The sequence below is a fragment of the Meles meles genome, chromosome 8 (assembly GCF_922984935.1).
Source record: "Meles meles chromosome 8, mMelMel3.1 paternal haplotype, whole genome shotgun sequence".
NCBI classification, from domain to species: Eukaryota; Metazoa; Chordata; class Mammalia; order Carnivora; family Mustelidae; genus Meles; species Meles meles.
The window spans coordinates 49,554,568-49,568,923 of record NC_060073.1 but is presented as its reverse complement, the minus strand read 5'-3'; the positions used below and the strand labels follow the sequence as shown (position 1 = coordinate 49,568,923).

Genomic DNA, 14,356 nt, shown 5'->3' with positions numbered 1-14,356 from the left:
CTGGGCACTTAGGGGTTTTCTGTTGCTTTCTAGGGTGAATAATGCTTCTGAGCCTTTGGAGACCAATCGTTTCTGTTGGCTATTGTCAAAGATAAAGCCAGATGCTATGAAAAGTGTTAAGGATGGATTCTAATAATAGACTATTGCAACAGAAGAGAGAGAGAGCCCTATATGAACTGAACTCCCCTTTGATTTCCGCAGAGGTGGCTGGGGGCTTCACAGAGAGATTGAGAGATGGAGGAAGGGCTGAACAGAGGCTCAGTAGCGTCAAGGCAGTGAAAAATTACAAAGGCCCTGTGAGCATCAATGCTGCTTAGGCCAGCCACATGTGTTAGCTGGAGACTGTTGAAGTTAGGATTCTGTCTCCACATAGAGACGGGGAGACAAAGGTCCTATCCTTCCCGATGACTGCATTTCAAAGGACTGGCTTTCAGGTGCTTGAGAAAGACACCCTTGAGTGGTAGGAGATACATACACACCTCAAAGGGAGAGAGGAAGGATTCTCATTTAAAACCCTTTTTAGCAACTTCTCTAAAAAAGGGTAGTCAGCCACCTATCAGCAGGTGTGGGCTAGAACAAACACTAAATTCCTTTGTCAGCCTTTGAGTTTTCTCAGGCAGGTACATTTTCTTTCTATTTCCTTCCATGTAGGAGGAAGTGGGTGGGCTAAATTGTTTATGCCGAGAGTCTGCAGTGTTTCTAGGCCAAGGTTGAGGCCCAGCTAAGGAAGGCGGTTCAGAAGAGCTTGCCTAGACTTTGTTCAAAGACAGAATCTGTCAGTATATGCCGAGGAGTGGACTTGTTAGGTGGTGGGGTAGGCATGTACGTGGTTGGCTTTAATAGGTACTGTCCCCCAGCTTTCCAAAGTGCTTGTACCAGTGGGTATAGACTCTAGCAGGAAAGGAGAACTCCCCTTGACCTCCATCTTTGCAATGCTTGACAGTCTCAGTTTTGTTTTGTGCTTAGATGCCACCATTTTTATGGTGGTATCTCATTATTGTTTTCATCAGCATTTACCTGCTAGTGATATTACACTACTTTTCACATGCTTATTTAGATATTCTCTTGTGAGGTCTGTAGTCAAGTCTTTTTGCCCATACTTCTGCTGTGTAGACAGCCATTCCCTTATGGATTTGTAATCTGTGTAGATTCTGGACAAAAGTCCTCTCTGTCAGATATACATATTATAAGTAATTCTCCCATTCTCAGGCTCACTTTTTCACTCTTTAAAGGTGAAATATTAATAATAAACTTCTATAAGTACACACATTACTTATTTAAATGCAGCCGTAGTTATCAATAGTTTCCTGTATTGCTGCTTTTATACCCCAGTCATGAGACCTTTCCCTACTCTGAAGTCATAAAGATGTTCTGCGGTACTTTCTAGAACTGTGCCATCCAATATGGTAGCCATGATCTCATACTTGGAATGTGGCTTGTATGAGTGAGGAGCTGAATTTTTAATTTAATGTTAAGAAATTTCCATTTAAATAGCAAATCAATGGAAAGTGTTCTATTAAACACAACTTTTTGCTTTTTGAATTATATTTGACTTTAACCACTAAAAAAGTGTAACCTAAATAAGAATGTATAAAACATGTACCAGATTCTGAAGACTTAGTATGAATGAAATAATATAAAATATCTCAATAACTTGCATAGGACCACATGTTGAAATGATAATATTTTTGAAATTTGGGGCTACATAAAATATATGTTTAAGACTAATTGCATCTGTTTCTTTTTACACTCTTTAATGTGGCTACTAGAAAATTTTAAGTTACATGTATGACTCATATTATATTTCTATTGGACAACAGTTAAAGAAGTTTTTATTTTACCTTTCACAGTTCAGTCTGCTACCAAACTAGGATAGATTTTTGTGTATTCTGTGAGGTAGAGGAAATGTTTGTTTATTTTTTTATGTTATCCACTTGATTCAGGAGCATTCAGTAACAAGGCTGTCTTCCCCCACCCCACCCCCCACGTCATTGCTGTGATACTTTGTCATAAATTAGGCAGGTCTATTTTCAGACCTTCTATCCTGTTTCACTGACTGGTTTGTCCTTGTGCCTGAATCACACTGTTTTCATTAAGTGGCTTTATAATAAATCTTCACAGCCTGGAATAGACCATCCACTTCATTCTTCTTCAAGATTGTCTTGCCTATTCTTGGCCTCCATGTGTCTTCTAGAATCAGTTAATCAATTTCCACAAAAATATTTTCTGAACATTTGATTGGGATTACATTGAATCTATAGATAAATTTGGAGAGAATGAACAAATCCATGGACATGACGCTTCCCTGAGGTCTTCTTCAGTTTCTGTCCATGTTTTATGATTGTAGTGATCCTGCCCGATTTTCATTAGATATATTCTCTAGTATTTGACTTTTTGATGCAGTTATAAATGATAGCCTTTAACTGATTAATTTATAGACTTTTTAAAAAAAGATTTTATTTATTTATTTATTTATTTTTTAAGATTTTATTTATTTATTTGACAGAGAGAGATCATAAGTAGGCAGAGAGGCAGACAGAGAGAGTGAGAGGGAAGCAGGATCCCCGCTGAGCAGAGAGCCCGATGTGGGACTCGATCCCAGGACCCTGAGATCATGACCCGAGCCGAAGGCAGCAGCTTAAACCACTGAGCCACCCAGGGGCCCCAAGATTTTATTTATTTATTTGACAGAGAGAGATAGCAAAAGCAGGAACACCAGTGGGGAGAGTGGGAGAGAGAGAAGCAGGCTTCCCGCTGAGCAGGAATGGGCTCAATCCCAGGACCCTGGGATCATGACTGGAGCCTAAGGCAGATGCTTAACAACTGAGCCACCCAGGTGTCCCAATTTATAGACATTTGATAGCTTTAGAATAATGAGTCTTTTGATCTAAGAATGTACAATATTCTTAGTCTTCTATTTAGCCAGAGTTCCTAAAATTCTAGCTATAAATCCTTTACCAGATACTTATTCGCAAATATTTTTCTCTTAGTTGGTGGATTGTCTTTTTATTTTCATCACAACATCTTCCAAAAAATAGAAGATTTTTTCGTTTGATGAAGTCAAATTTATTAATTTTTCTTTTGTAATTTGAGTTATATTTAAGAAATCTTTAAGACCAAAGTCACTAAGAATGTCTGCTGTGTTTTCTCCCAGAACTTTACAGTTTTTAGCTTTCAGGCTTAGATCTGTAATCCAATTCTAATTAACTTTTTATAGTGAATAAAAGTCAAGGTTTTTTGTTTTTGTTGTTGTGGTTTTTGTTTGTTTGTTTGTCTATAGATATCTAGTTGTCAGCACTACTTGTTAAAAAGACTATTCTTTCTCCATTGGGTTATTCTGACACCTTCACGATAAGCAACTGACTAAATACGTGTGGTATGTCTCTGTGCCCTTTAATCTGCCCGCTGCTCTGTATGTTTATCCTTACACTAATAGCGTTCTACTCTTGCTCACTGTAGCATTAGAGCAGGTCTGGAAAACAGGTGGTGGAGTCCCCCAGTATTGTTCTAAAAAATTATTTTGGCTATTCTAGGTCTTTTGCTCATTGTTAATATAAAGAAACACAATTGATTTTTTTTATCATGTCCTTACTAAACTCACTTATTATTCTAAGAGCTTTTTTGTAGGATTTTCTAAATAAATAATCATGTTGTCTACAAATACAGTTTGACATTTCCCTTTTCAATTTGTATACCTTTTATTTAACTTTCTTGCCTTATTGTTCTGCCTACAACTTCCTATACAATGCTAAATAGAAATGTTAAGAATATACATCATTGTCTTTTTCTCCCAATAACAGAGGGATTATATTTCACTGCTGAATATATTATTTGCTTTAAGTTTTTAAGATAGGTACTCTCTATTATACTAAAGAAGATTCCTTCTTAGCTTACTCTGACTTTTTATCATGAGTAATGGTAAATTTAATCAAGTGTTTTTTAAAATCTATTGAGATAATCATTTTTTTTACTTTAATCAAAAGTGTACTGAATTACATTGATTTTTTTAATAGAGATTTGAAAATGTTATGCTACTGTTCTTGGACTAAACCCAACTTGGTCATAGTGTATCATCTTTTTATTTGTCACTGTATTGGAATTGCTAGTTGTTTTTAGTAGTTCTGCAGCTATGTTTATGAGAGTTACTGGTCTGAAATTTTCCTTCTTGCAATATCTGTGTCAGGTTTTGGATTCAAACTTATGCTAGCCTTGTAACACAAGTTAAGATGTGTTCCATCTTTTCCTGTTCTCTGGAAGAGGGTCTGTATGTTTATTTGTTTTAACACTGGTGTTATTTGTTTTTTAAACATTTGAACACAAACGAAGTCATCTAGCCTAGTATTTTCTTTGTAGGATGGTTTTGAATTGTGGACTCGGTTTCTTTAATAGATACGTAAATATTCAGATTTTCTATTTCTTCTTATGTCAGTTCTGGTAAGTCATGTTTTTCAATGAATTTGCCCATTTTATCCAAATTTTCAAATTTAGATAGTTTGTATAATAGAGTCCTGAATACTCCAGAGGACTTTTCATCCCCAATATTGGTTTTTGTGTTTTCTTTCTCTTTTTTCTTAATCATTCTTCTTAGAAGTCATCAATGTTATATATTTTGAAGAACCATATTTTTGCTTTGTTAATTTTCCATTTTATTTGTGTTTTGTTTTTATTGTCTCTCATAATCTGTTCTTATCTTGATTATTTTCTTCCTTTTAGATTCTTAGGTTCATTGCTGGTTCTTTTTCTAGCTTCTTAAAATAGATCTTACGACATTGATTCTCAACTTTTCTTTTGCACAGTGTCTACACTAAAAGCTCTAAATTTCCCTCAAGTCACTACTTCAGCTACATTCTAGTTATGTTGTTATGACATATTCTTATCCCATCCGCTTCAGTTTACTTTTATTGGTTTTCAGAAAAGTATTACATAATTTCTAACAATTTTGAGGTTTTCTAATTATATTTTATATTGTTGATTTTCAGCTTAATCTCACTATTGTCAGAAGACATACTATGTATGACTTCAGTTGTTTCCTTATGGTTTGGCATAGCACCAATTTAGTAAATATTCAACGTGCTCCAGAAAAGGATGTATTTTCTCTGGTTGTTCTCAGCTTGTTGGCAGTCAGGGGACTTGGGAACTCTTCACTCAGAATGACAAGCATTTCAGGAGCTCTGTGTCAGGAACTGAAATCAAAGACCAAATATGGTGGGAATGAGGGACAGAGACCAAATTATATATTTCTTATTATTTCACACTATCCTACATTAAATACTTGATTATCTTTTAAAGAAGTTAAAAACCAAAAGAGAAATTATTTTATATTTACTCTTTCTGGAATTCTTCATTCCATGTGTTATATTCCTTCTGCTTTAGAACTTCTTTTGACATTTTTCTTATGTATATCTGCTAACAACAAATTATCCTAAAGGCTTAATTTTTTCCCTCATTTTAAATGAATCATTCACTGGACATAGAATTACAATCTGACAGACTTTTCTTTCAGCATTTTACTGATGTCTCATTATCCCTTGGCTTATTTAGGTTCTGATGAGATGTCCATGAACATTCTTATCTTTGTTTCTCTGTATGTAATATATCATTTTCCTTTGTCTGGTTTTAAGATTTTATCTCTCTGTCTGGTTTATTATCATGAGCCTTGCTATGATTTTCCTTATGTTTACCCTGCTTGTGGTTTATTGAGCTTCTTGGAACTGTGAATTTACAATTTTCATTAAATTTGTGTGATTTTCAACAATATTACGTCAATGACTTTTCCTATCTCCTGCTATCTCCTTCTGGCACTCCAATCTTATGTATTCTAGACCACCTCATGTTATCCCACAGATCACTGAAGTTCTGTACAGTTTTTCAGTCTTTTTTCCCCTCTATGTTTCATTTTGGATTATCTCTATTGCTGTTACTTAATTTCATAGCCTATTTTTCTCTATAATGTTTAATCTACTATTAAGCTGACCCAGTGAAATTTTCATTTCAGATTTTGTATTTTCCATATTTATATGTTCCATTTGGTTCTTTTTCTATATTTTTTTTACCTGCTCATTTTACATTTTGAGCACATTTATAATAGTTATTTTCAAATCCTTGTCTGCTAATTCCATTATCTCTGAGTCTGTTTTTAATTAACTGATTTTTCTCTTGATGATTTCATTGTCCTGCTCTTTTGCGTTATCTAGTAGTTGCTTTCTGGCTGCTAGGTTTGGTGACTATTACATTGTATGGTGTCTAGACTTTGTTTCTTCATTTAAAGAATATTATGTAAACAGTAAAAATGTTTGTCAGACAGTAGGGTAATTTGAAGATGAATTTGTTTCTTTCAAGGTTGTTTTCAAACTTATTTGGGGCAGTTTATAATAACCTTTACCCTAGGGTTAATTTATCCTTATTAGTAAAGTATGACTCTTCTGTGGCCTCTATTCTATTGCCCTCAAAGTTTGTTCTACCCTAGCTGGGTGGAACTTGGGGATTTCTCAATCCTCTAAAAAGCTTTAGAGGTTATTTAGCCTGTAACTTCCCAACAGTAACAGGCCCAGCGTCATGTAGTTACACTCTATGCATCTAAAGTTTACTATTAAGCAATAGACTCAAGGGGACTTCTGTGCTTATTCCTGACGTGCTTTTTCTGCATAGCTCTCTCCTCTACCCCCTCCCCCAACATTCCAGCTGCCTCCACTCACCCAAACCCTGATCTCTGTCTTTTCAACTCAACGAACCTGGTACATTGTTTAGGTTCCTCCTACCTACACTGTGACCTGGAAAGTGTCTCTAGAGAGGAAGCTAGTGTGATTGTAGGGCTTCACTTGGTTCTGTTCTTACCTTTATCACAGTTCTGCACTGCCTGTTGTCTAATGTCTGGGAACAGCTGCATGGTATATTTTGTCCTGATTTCTAGTGCTTTGTGGTGGGAGATCAATCCCAGAATCAGTCAGTCCATCATAGCCAGAGTGAAACAATGCTGCCAAGTCTTTTTTAACTTTGCAACTGAAAAGTAAATTTCTGGAATCGATGGTTCTGTGATGGAAAAGAGTAAACGGGGGAGAGACTCAGAGGTAACTATATATAGTGTTGGCCAGAAGTTTAAGAAATGCAGTATATTTGGAAATATTTTCTTCTCGATTTCAAAATAAGATTCAGTGAAACTATTATATTCATTTTTGGAAGTTTCTACTTTAGGTCACTATACTTCTCTGTACAATGAAGGCTAATTAGGCAGTGTTGCTAATATTACAGTATTGTTGATTTGGGTCAATGGGAACAATGAGGCAGTTGCTGCTGCTACTGTTGATGATGACGACAAGATTTATTTCCACCTCTTCAATGAACCAGGCACTGTGTTAGGGTCTTTCCATTGATTACCTTTATTCTTTAACTATAGTACTGCAAGTCAGAAGTTGTGAGCTCCAAAAACTCAGGAAATTGAAGTTAGCTCCTCAAGCTCACACACTAAGAAGTGAACACTCCGTGACCACCTTACTCCATAGTAACCCAGTAGCCGGAGTTGGAAGACAATCTGAGCTCACCCGGCGCCCCCTTCCACTACTATGCTGTCCTCTGATGCTCTCTTCACCTGAGCGTCCCCATCTGGCAAATTGTAGTGGAAAACAGTTAACTCCTTCCCTGGGGAGGCTGTGCTTGTATATAGATGTTTTGCATTATTTTGCTTTGAATAACAGCATATGTAAATGTGCTCCCAGAGGTTAAAATTACCCTTCTTTTTTAAAACTTGGCCTCTCCCACTGGGGTAAATAGTTGAAAATTATGGGGATGAAAAGGCAGACTGGAGAGAATGTGAGTCACATGGAATTGCTTCTCCTCCCTCTCTGCCCGGCACGTATTTCTATTCGGATATAAGCTGTCACGGCAGAGTGAAGATTTGTACATTTCCTCTCATGGCTTCCTCACGCATTGTGACAGTCAGTATCCAGCACGGGTTCATCGAGACATCATTCATTAGCTCCGCATCAGGAGGATGTCCAGGGACAGATGTCCTTGCTGCAAAGAATAAAAGCCTCCTGTGGCACCTGGAGGACTTTACCACACACGGTCTCCAGCCAGATCACAAAGAGATTCTAGCGAACACGGACCCTTTTCCGCCTCTAACCATCTACCTCTTGTTCGGAGGTTGGCCGAGCTCCTGGACACCAGCTCTCCCCTGGGTCCTGCATTGTCGAGCCCTCCCTATCTTCAACTGCCTTTCCTGGCATTTGAATCATCACTTCGATGATGTGATAATATCTGCAAGTTGGGAAAATAAAAGTGGCATTTGTTTAGCCATAATTAATGAAATATTTATGTTGCATGAGACTATGTGATAAAACCTCAGGCTTAGCGTCCTTTTGCTTCTGATTACATTTGGGATTTTTTTTTTTCTATGACCAGACATTCTGACGCCAGCTCTTTTACACTGAGCAGATGTCATGTAGTAAAAATGGGTGCCAGATGCTGTGAGCCACAGAAGGGCGATTTGTTTAAGAGCTGGCTCGGACTTTTTTGCATTCAATTACTCTGCAGAACGAACCTTACACGAGCATTTAGGTAACTCAGCTAACTTCAGACAAGCGTTTTAATAATAGATTTCATCGCCTAACGCATTCTAAGCAACACACCATATAAATGGTGTTTAAGGAATTAATTGATTTCTGCACAATACCTTTTTTTTTTTAATATGAAAGGAGAGCTGCAGAGCTCTTGGCAGGGACCCAGAAATGTAATTAACATGGAGGGCCAAATTTTCAGTTGCCCTCAGGTACTGCCTCCTCCAGCTCACGGCAGGTGCAGTGAGGAAAGAGCAGGGAGGAAGGGAATGATGGTAAGAAGGGAGAGGGAGAAGGAGCTTTGGGGCACAAGGCAGGAAAAGAAGCTGGGATTTCAGTGAGTTCTTCTCTTCCCATTTCAGGTTCCAAACACATCCCTAGCCGAGGGCAGGTGACGGGGGCCGCCTCTTCTACTTCCTCCAGCAACTCCTCCTCTGCAGATGAAGGTTTTCATCCCCAGCCTTCCTTGCGGTCAAAGGTAACCACACCCGGCCAACCAAAGGAGGCCTTGGCTTGGGGGGCCATTTACCCTCCAGGTTTCAGACCCGCGGTAGACTCCGGCTGCGGTGGTTTCATTAGGATCACGTTTCATCGCATCTCACAACAACTGCTTTTTACCTGGAATGATCTTTTTTTTTTAACTTTTAGAAGCTTGCCTTTCTCAGAAACTTCAACCGGCAGAAAACAACAACAACAACAACAACAAACCAGACATATTTACTTAAAATCATTTGGTGACTGCAGCTCTTAAAGTGGGTTTAATATGTGGTCCAACAAGCAAACCATTGAAAAAAATTACAACAAGCAGATGCATATTTCCCTGGGGGAAACACAGCTTCATTTAAGAAGCACTAGAGGCAGATTGCATGGAAAATGTTATGTTTATTCTAATCAGAACTATGAAATGAACCATGCAGTTGCATCCAGACGTGGGTACTCCAAGGGTCCCCACTGTGGAAGGGTCTAGCGGCGTGCTGGCTAGGGAGACGGCTGTCCTCTTGGCTTCATGACCGTATTTCTGGCAAACACTTTAAGCAACTTCCATACCCACAGATTTTAAAAACACAGACATGGTTATGTCTTTAAAGGCATCTGTGTGTCACAGACATGAAGACACATCCCATGACCAAATCTCACTGTTGTTTTCTTGATCCACTGGGGCCGGGGCATTTTCACTGGGACTGAGGGATGAATGGTTGGACCTAAAATGCTTCCCAGGAGAACAGAGAAGCAGTTCACTGTGCTAACAGTGTTTATTTTTTGGAGCAGTGAGGATCTGAGGAGAAGGGGAGAGAACCAAATTTATTTACTTAGACTCAACTTTTCCATATCTGGCATTAGGAACTTCTGGCGTCATCTCAAGTCACTCAGGGGTTCCAGCTCCCCACGGCCCAGCTTAGAGCAAGTCAGGAGGGGGCTGGGACATGGCATGAGAGAGAGAGAGAGAGAGTGTGTGTGTGTGTGTGTGTGTGCACGCGCGCACGCACGCATGTATCTGTGTGTGGTGGGGGAGAGGGAGAGACAGGGTAAAAGGGAGGGAGGGAATGCAAATGAAAAAGAATATATATGCATTTTTCATTTCTAACTGTGGACATTTCTGATTAGTTCAGTACTCAACACAAATGAATTTGGTGTGTTATGTTGATTCCTGGGGTTTCTTTCCTGTCCCTCTCATCCCTTTCAGTGACCTTGAGTTAAGTCTGTATTCACATGAATACAGGCATTCATCAGTCATGCTAACAGCTATTCCAACACTCGAGGAGAAGAAGAGAATGGAATAGCCCAAACACATCGAATAGCAAGACTATGAGATCTAGGGTAAGCCTTGCAAGTAGCTCCTTGTCCTCCTGCTGGCCCAGAACAGAGCCTGTCAGCACTTAAACTTGCAGCATGGAAAAGCTTGCCTGCTTCACCTGGTGTCTGACCACTCTTACGGGGAGGGAAGCTGGCCAAAAGTTATTTCTTTACTACTTCCCAAGGGCCCACCCTGAAGGAAAAGGGGTTTTCTCCTCTCTTTACAGGTGTGTCTCCAGCCCCTTGGCACAGAGCTCACATCAGCTCAAATGAACCTTTGCGCAGGAAACTGGAGACAGGATGTGAACCCTCCACCCCTTCCCTTTGCTTTGGTCCTCCCCACCCTCTCCCCTCCCAAAGCCAGGCCTGGACCTGGGAAACTGGGGCAGGCACTCGTCCTGGGTCCTGCCAGATCTCTCCGTTCTTTGTCTTCTCCTTTGTCGCCCTGAGCCTCTCTCCTTGCCTCTCTCTGCCGTCATTGCCACTCTTGAGCATGGAAGGACCGTGCCCAGCGCATCATGAGACTAGATGAGCATTTGTGAACAAGTTGTCCTTCTTTTCTGTGTCAACATCTTTTAAGAAAAGGCAATAGTGGCTTTCTTTCCTCCTCTAGGTTCTGGTTTGCTGACTCTTGATAAAGCAGGAAACGTTTGGCAGCTCTGCTGCTCGAAGTGTTAACATGGTGTGATGCTGTCAAGCCACCCCCCTTGAAATCATGTTAAATGGTCTTAATTTAGGAGGAAACCTTGACATTTCTATAAGGCAGGGGTCCTTGATGTGCCTGCACGCTATTTGTTCTAGAAAAGGCCATGTAGACCAGCTGAAAATGTGGTTGCTGGATTCAGGCTACCTGGGCTTAACTCCTGGCCAATGACTAATTGTGCCATCTTGGGCAAGTTATTTTGGTCCAAGATTTGATTGCCTTATATTATTAAGTATAATTTGAGGGATATATGAGCTAATACATGTGAAATAATCCATGTAATATCTGCCACGTAGCACTCACGACATACTGGGATTTATTATATAAATTAATATATGGAAGCTCAAGAGATATTTGTGATGGAGTTAGGCAGTCTCTGGGCAACAACCACCAGGGTTTCCACCATGCCCCTCTGCCTTAACCTTTCCAGAAAGATCCTGGCTGTCTAATGGTGGGGTCCCATTCCTGCCCCCTAAATGTCCTAGATCCTCTGTTCAGGGTGTTTGACAGTCAATCTAGAGGTTAGCTCCTAGAAATGGAGATGATATGATATGGAATACGTTTCAGTTCTGAGAGCTAGAATTTCCTTTCAAGGATGAGAAAGGTCTTTGGGATTCTAGATCCTAAGGAAATTTCTAGAAAAATGAAATTTCATCAAGATAAACGTTTTCACTGATGATCTGTAGACACTCTGAGGCCTCAGAGTTGGCTGATTGCTGAGGAACATGATGGTCTCCCCAACCATATCCACGGAATGGGTGACTAAATGACCAGGATCCACGGGGCCCTGTAGCCCGAATGTGCTTTTCAGACATAATCGCTGATCTCTGTGGTGGACCTAGATTCCTCTGGCGTATCTGGAATACGCCTGTTAGGTCCATTCTGTCCTTGTGGATTTATACACCCTTTAATGGGCAAACATCCAGTTCAACCACAGATACTGAATGCCCAGGCACTAGGCTAGCTGTAGCAAAATTTTAATTTCATGTTTATTTCTGCCAGCATTAAAAAGAAATCTCTAGCATCCTCTAATCTTTATCTTAATATGTAGAAAGTGGATGAGTATGCTCCAAGAAGACAAACCGATAGTAAAACTAGGCCAAATTGAACATTTACTTTGTATACAGAGGAGATATATATAGAGAGATATCTATATGTATGTATGTGGGTGTATATTATATATATGCACACATATATGAAAAATAATTGATTTTAGGACATTATAATCATGCTAATTTATAATACGATGATCTAATAATCGTGTCACTAATAATAAAAATCATGGTATTTACGTATTTATCCCCTATCCTTTTCAAGTATTCTACGAAGGGAATGACCCACATTCTCTCAGTTAATTCTTATAACATCCCTACAGGGTAGGCATTCAATCATTTTCGTCGCTCTGGAGTTCAGAAAGTTGTGTGGCAGGCTGAAACTCACACAGCTTGGCTGGGAGTTGATGTCAGCTTTGCAGGGCGCCTGGGCCCAGTGCTCCACCAGTATTTTCTGCTCTCTTTGCAACCAGAAGTGTCTCCTCTGCTTTCCAATATGTGGATCTGGCCATACCATTTCTTCTTCTTTCTCTGGTCTTCCAAACCTGGAAGTGACACTACCAAGACCCACATCTATTTTCAATATTCTATTCTATTTTCTATTTCACATTCTATTTTCAATTTCTTTTTCTTTTTTTTTTAAAGATTTTTTATTTATTTATTTGACTGACAGAGATCACAAGCAGGCATAGAGGCAGGCAGAGAGAGAGGAAGGGAAGCAGCCTCCCTGCTGAGCAGAGAGCCTGATGCGGGGCTCAATCCCAGGACCCTGAGATCATGACCTGAGCCGAAGGCAGAGGCTTTAACCCACTGAGCCACCCAGGCGTTCCTCTATTTTCAATTTCTATCTATTTTCTATTTCAAATAGATTTTGAGTGTTCTGGATTTATAAGCACAGGCATACACAAAATCCAGTGACATCAATGACCTATTGGCATAAGCAAAATAAAGTGGAAAGGGAGCAATCTTATGCCTACCTTAAGCCAAGAAACATTTATATTAGAAATATTTAGACATATTCCTCTATTCCCAGATTTAATTAAGCAACGTAGACCTAACCTGAGGATTGTTTAAAGTTGTTAAATGGTTTTCATGTTGTGTGTGTGTGTGTTTATGTTTGAGTGTGTCTGTGTTTTCCTCTCAAGCTCATCCTTCTTGGTCCTTATGGTAGCACCTGTGTAAAGTATAATTTTTGTGTTATTCCTTTCCTCAACTGAACCAAGTCAATTCTCTATAAAGCCCATCTACGTATCTGCATAGACACCATTCCCAACCCTAGACACACACACCAGTTTCCCAATCGAGCACCTACAAGCCACATGTGGCTATTTAAATTTATATTTGAATGCATGCAAATGAAATGAAATTCAAAATTCAGTTTCTTATTTATGCTAGCTCATTTCAAATGTCCAATAACCACATGGAGCTAGGGGCTTGCATATTTTAGCACAGATATAGAAATTTCCATCATGGCCAGAAGTTCTATTGGACGTCATTGTTCCAGAAGCTAAGCAGTAGCTTGGGTGGAGCGAGCAGAAGCCTGTGTCATTATTTTGCAGATTTTAACCCCATTTCTCTCACATCCATTTTTTCTTCTCTATTGGTTTTTGTAGGAAAGGAAGACGCTCAGAAGAAGAAGGAAGCTGGAGAGAGCAACAAAACAATTGGTTAAGCAAGAAGAATTGAAAAGACTTCATAAAGCTCAGGTCAGAAAACAAACTTGACTTGGGTGACTGAGCCTGGGGTCAGGGACCTGGCAAATGGCTTGGAGAGCCCCTTGGAAGTCTCTATTGTACTGGGGGAGATAGGCTGGGGGAAAGTTCAGCCTCTCTTCTCTGAATGACCAGATCTGTGGGCATCCTAAAGGCCCTGACTCAGTCCCTGGTGTAGAGCTGGCCCACTCCCAATTGCCTTTCCACCTGCAAATGCGTGTCGTACAAAGTGAGCCTGGAATGACATCCAACACAGGACCGTGGGAACCATCCCAAGCCCTGACTGCCACATTGGCAGTGGACTTGGTCTTGTGCTCCACGAGGATACAACTTTCCCCTGACTTCCTGCCAGTGTCCCTGCTGAACTGAAAGCTATTAGGAGCTGTCTCTATTCCAGGGTTTTTTTTTTTTAAGATTTTATTTATTTATTTGACAGACAGAGATCACAAGTAGGCAGAGAGGCAGGCAGAGAGAGAGAGGAGGAAGCAGGCTGTCCGAAGAGCAGAGAGCCGGATGCGGGGCTTGATCCCAGAACCCTGGGAT

The 14,356-nt window shown here is 39.8% G+C and overlaps 1 protein-coding gene across 5 annotated transcripts in view; it reads left to right on the top strand.

Annotated features, from left to right (window-relative positions):
* The window catches only part of MICAL2 (microtubule associated monooxygenase, calponin and LIM domain containing 2), a 213,885-nt gene that overhangs the window by 170,123 nt on the left and 29,406 nt on the right, over positions 1-14,356 (top strand). For all 5 annotated transcript variants that reach the window (XM_046015436.1, XM_046015434.1, XM_046015435.1 and 2 more), the window contains 2 exons: positions 8,915-9,030; positions 13,715-13,807. In XM_046015436.1, coding sequence (XP_045871392.1) covers positions 8,915-9,030; positions 13,715-13,807 — 209 coding nt within the window. The remainder of the gene's footprint in view (positions 1-8,914; positions 9,031-13,714; positions 13,808-14,356) is intronic.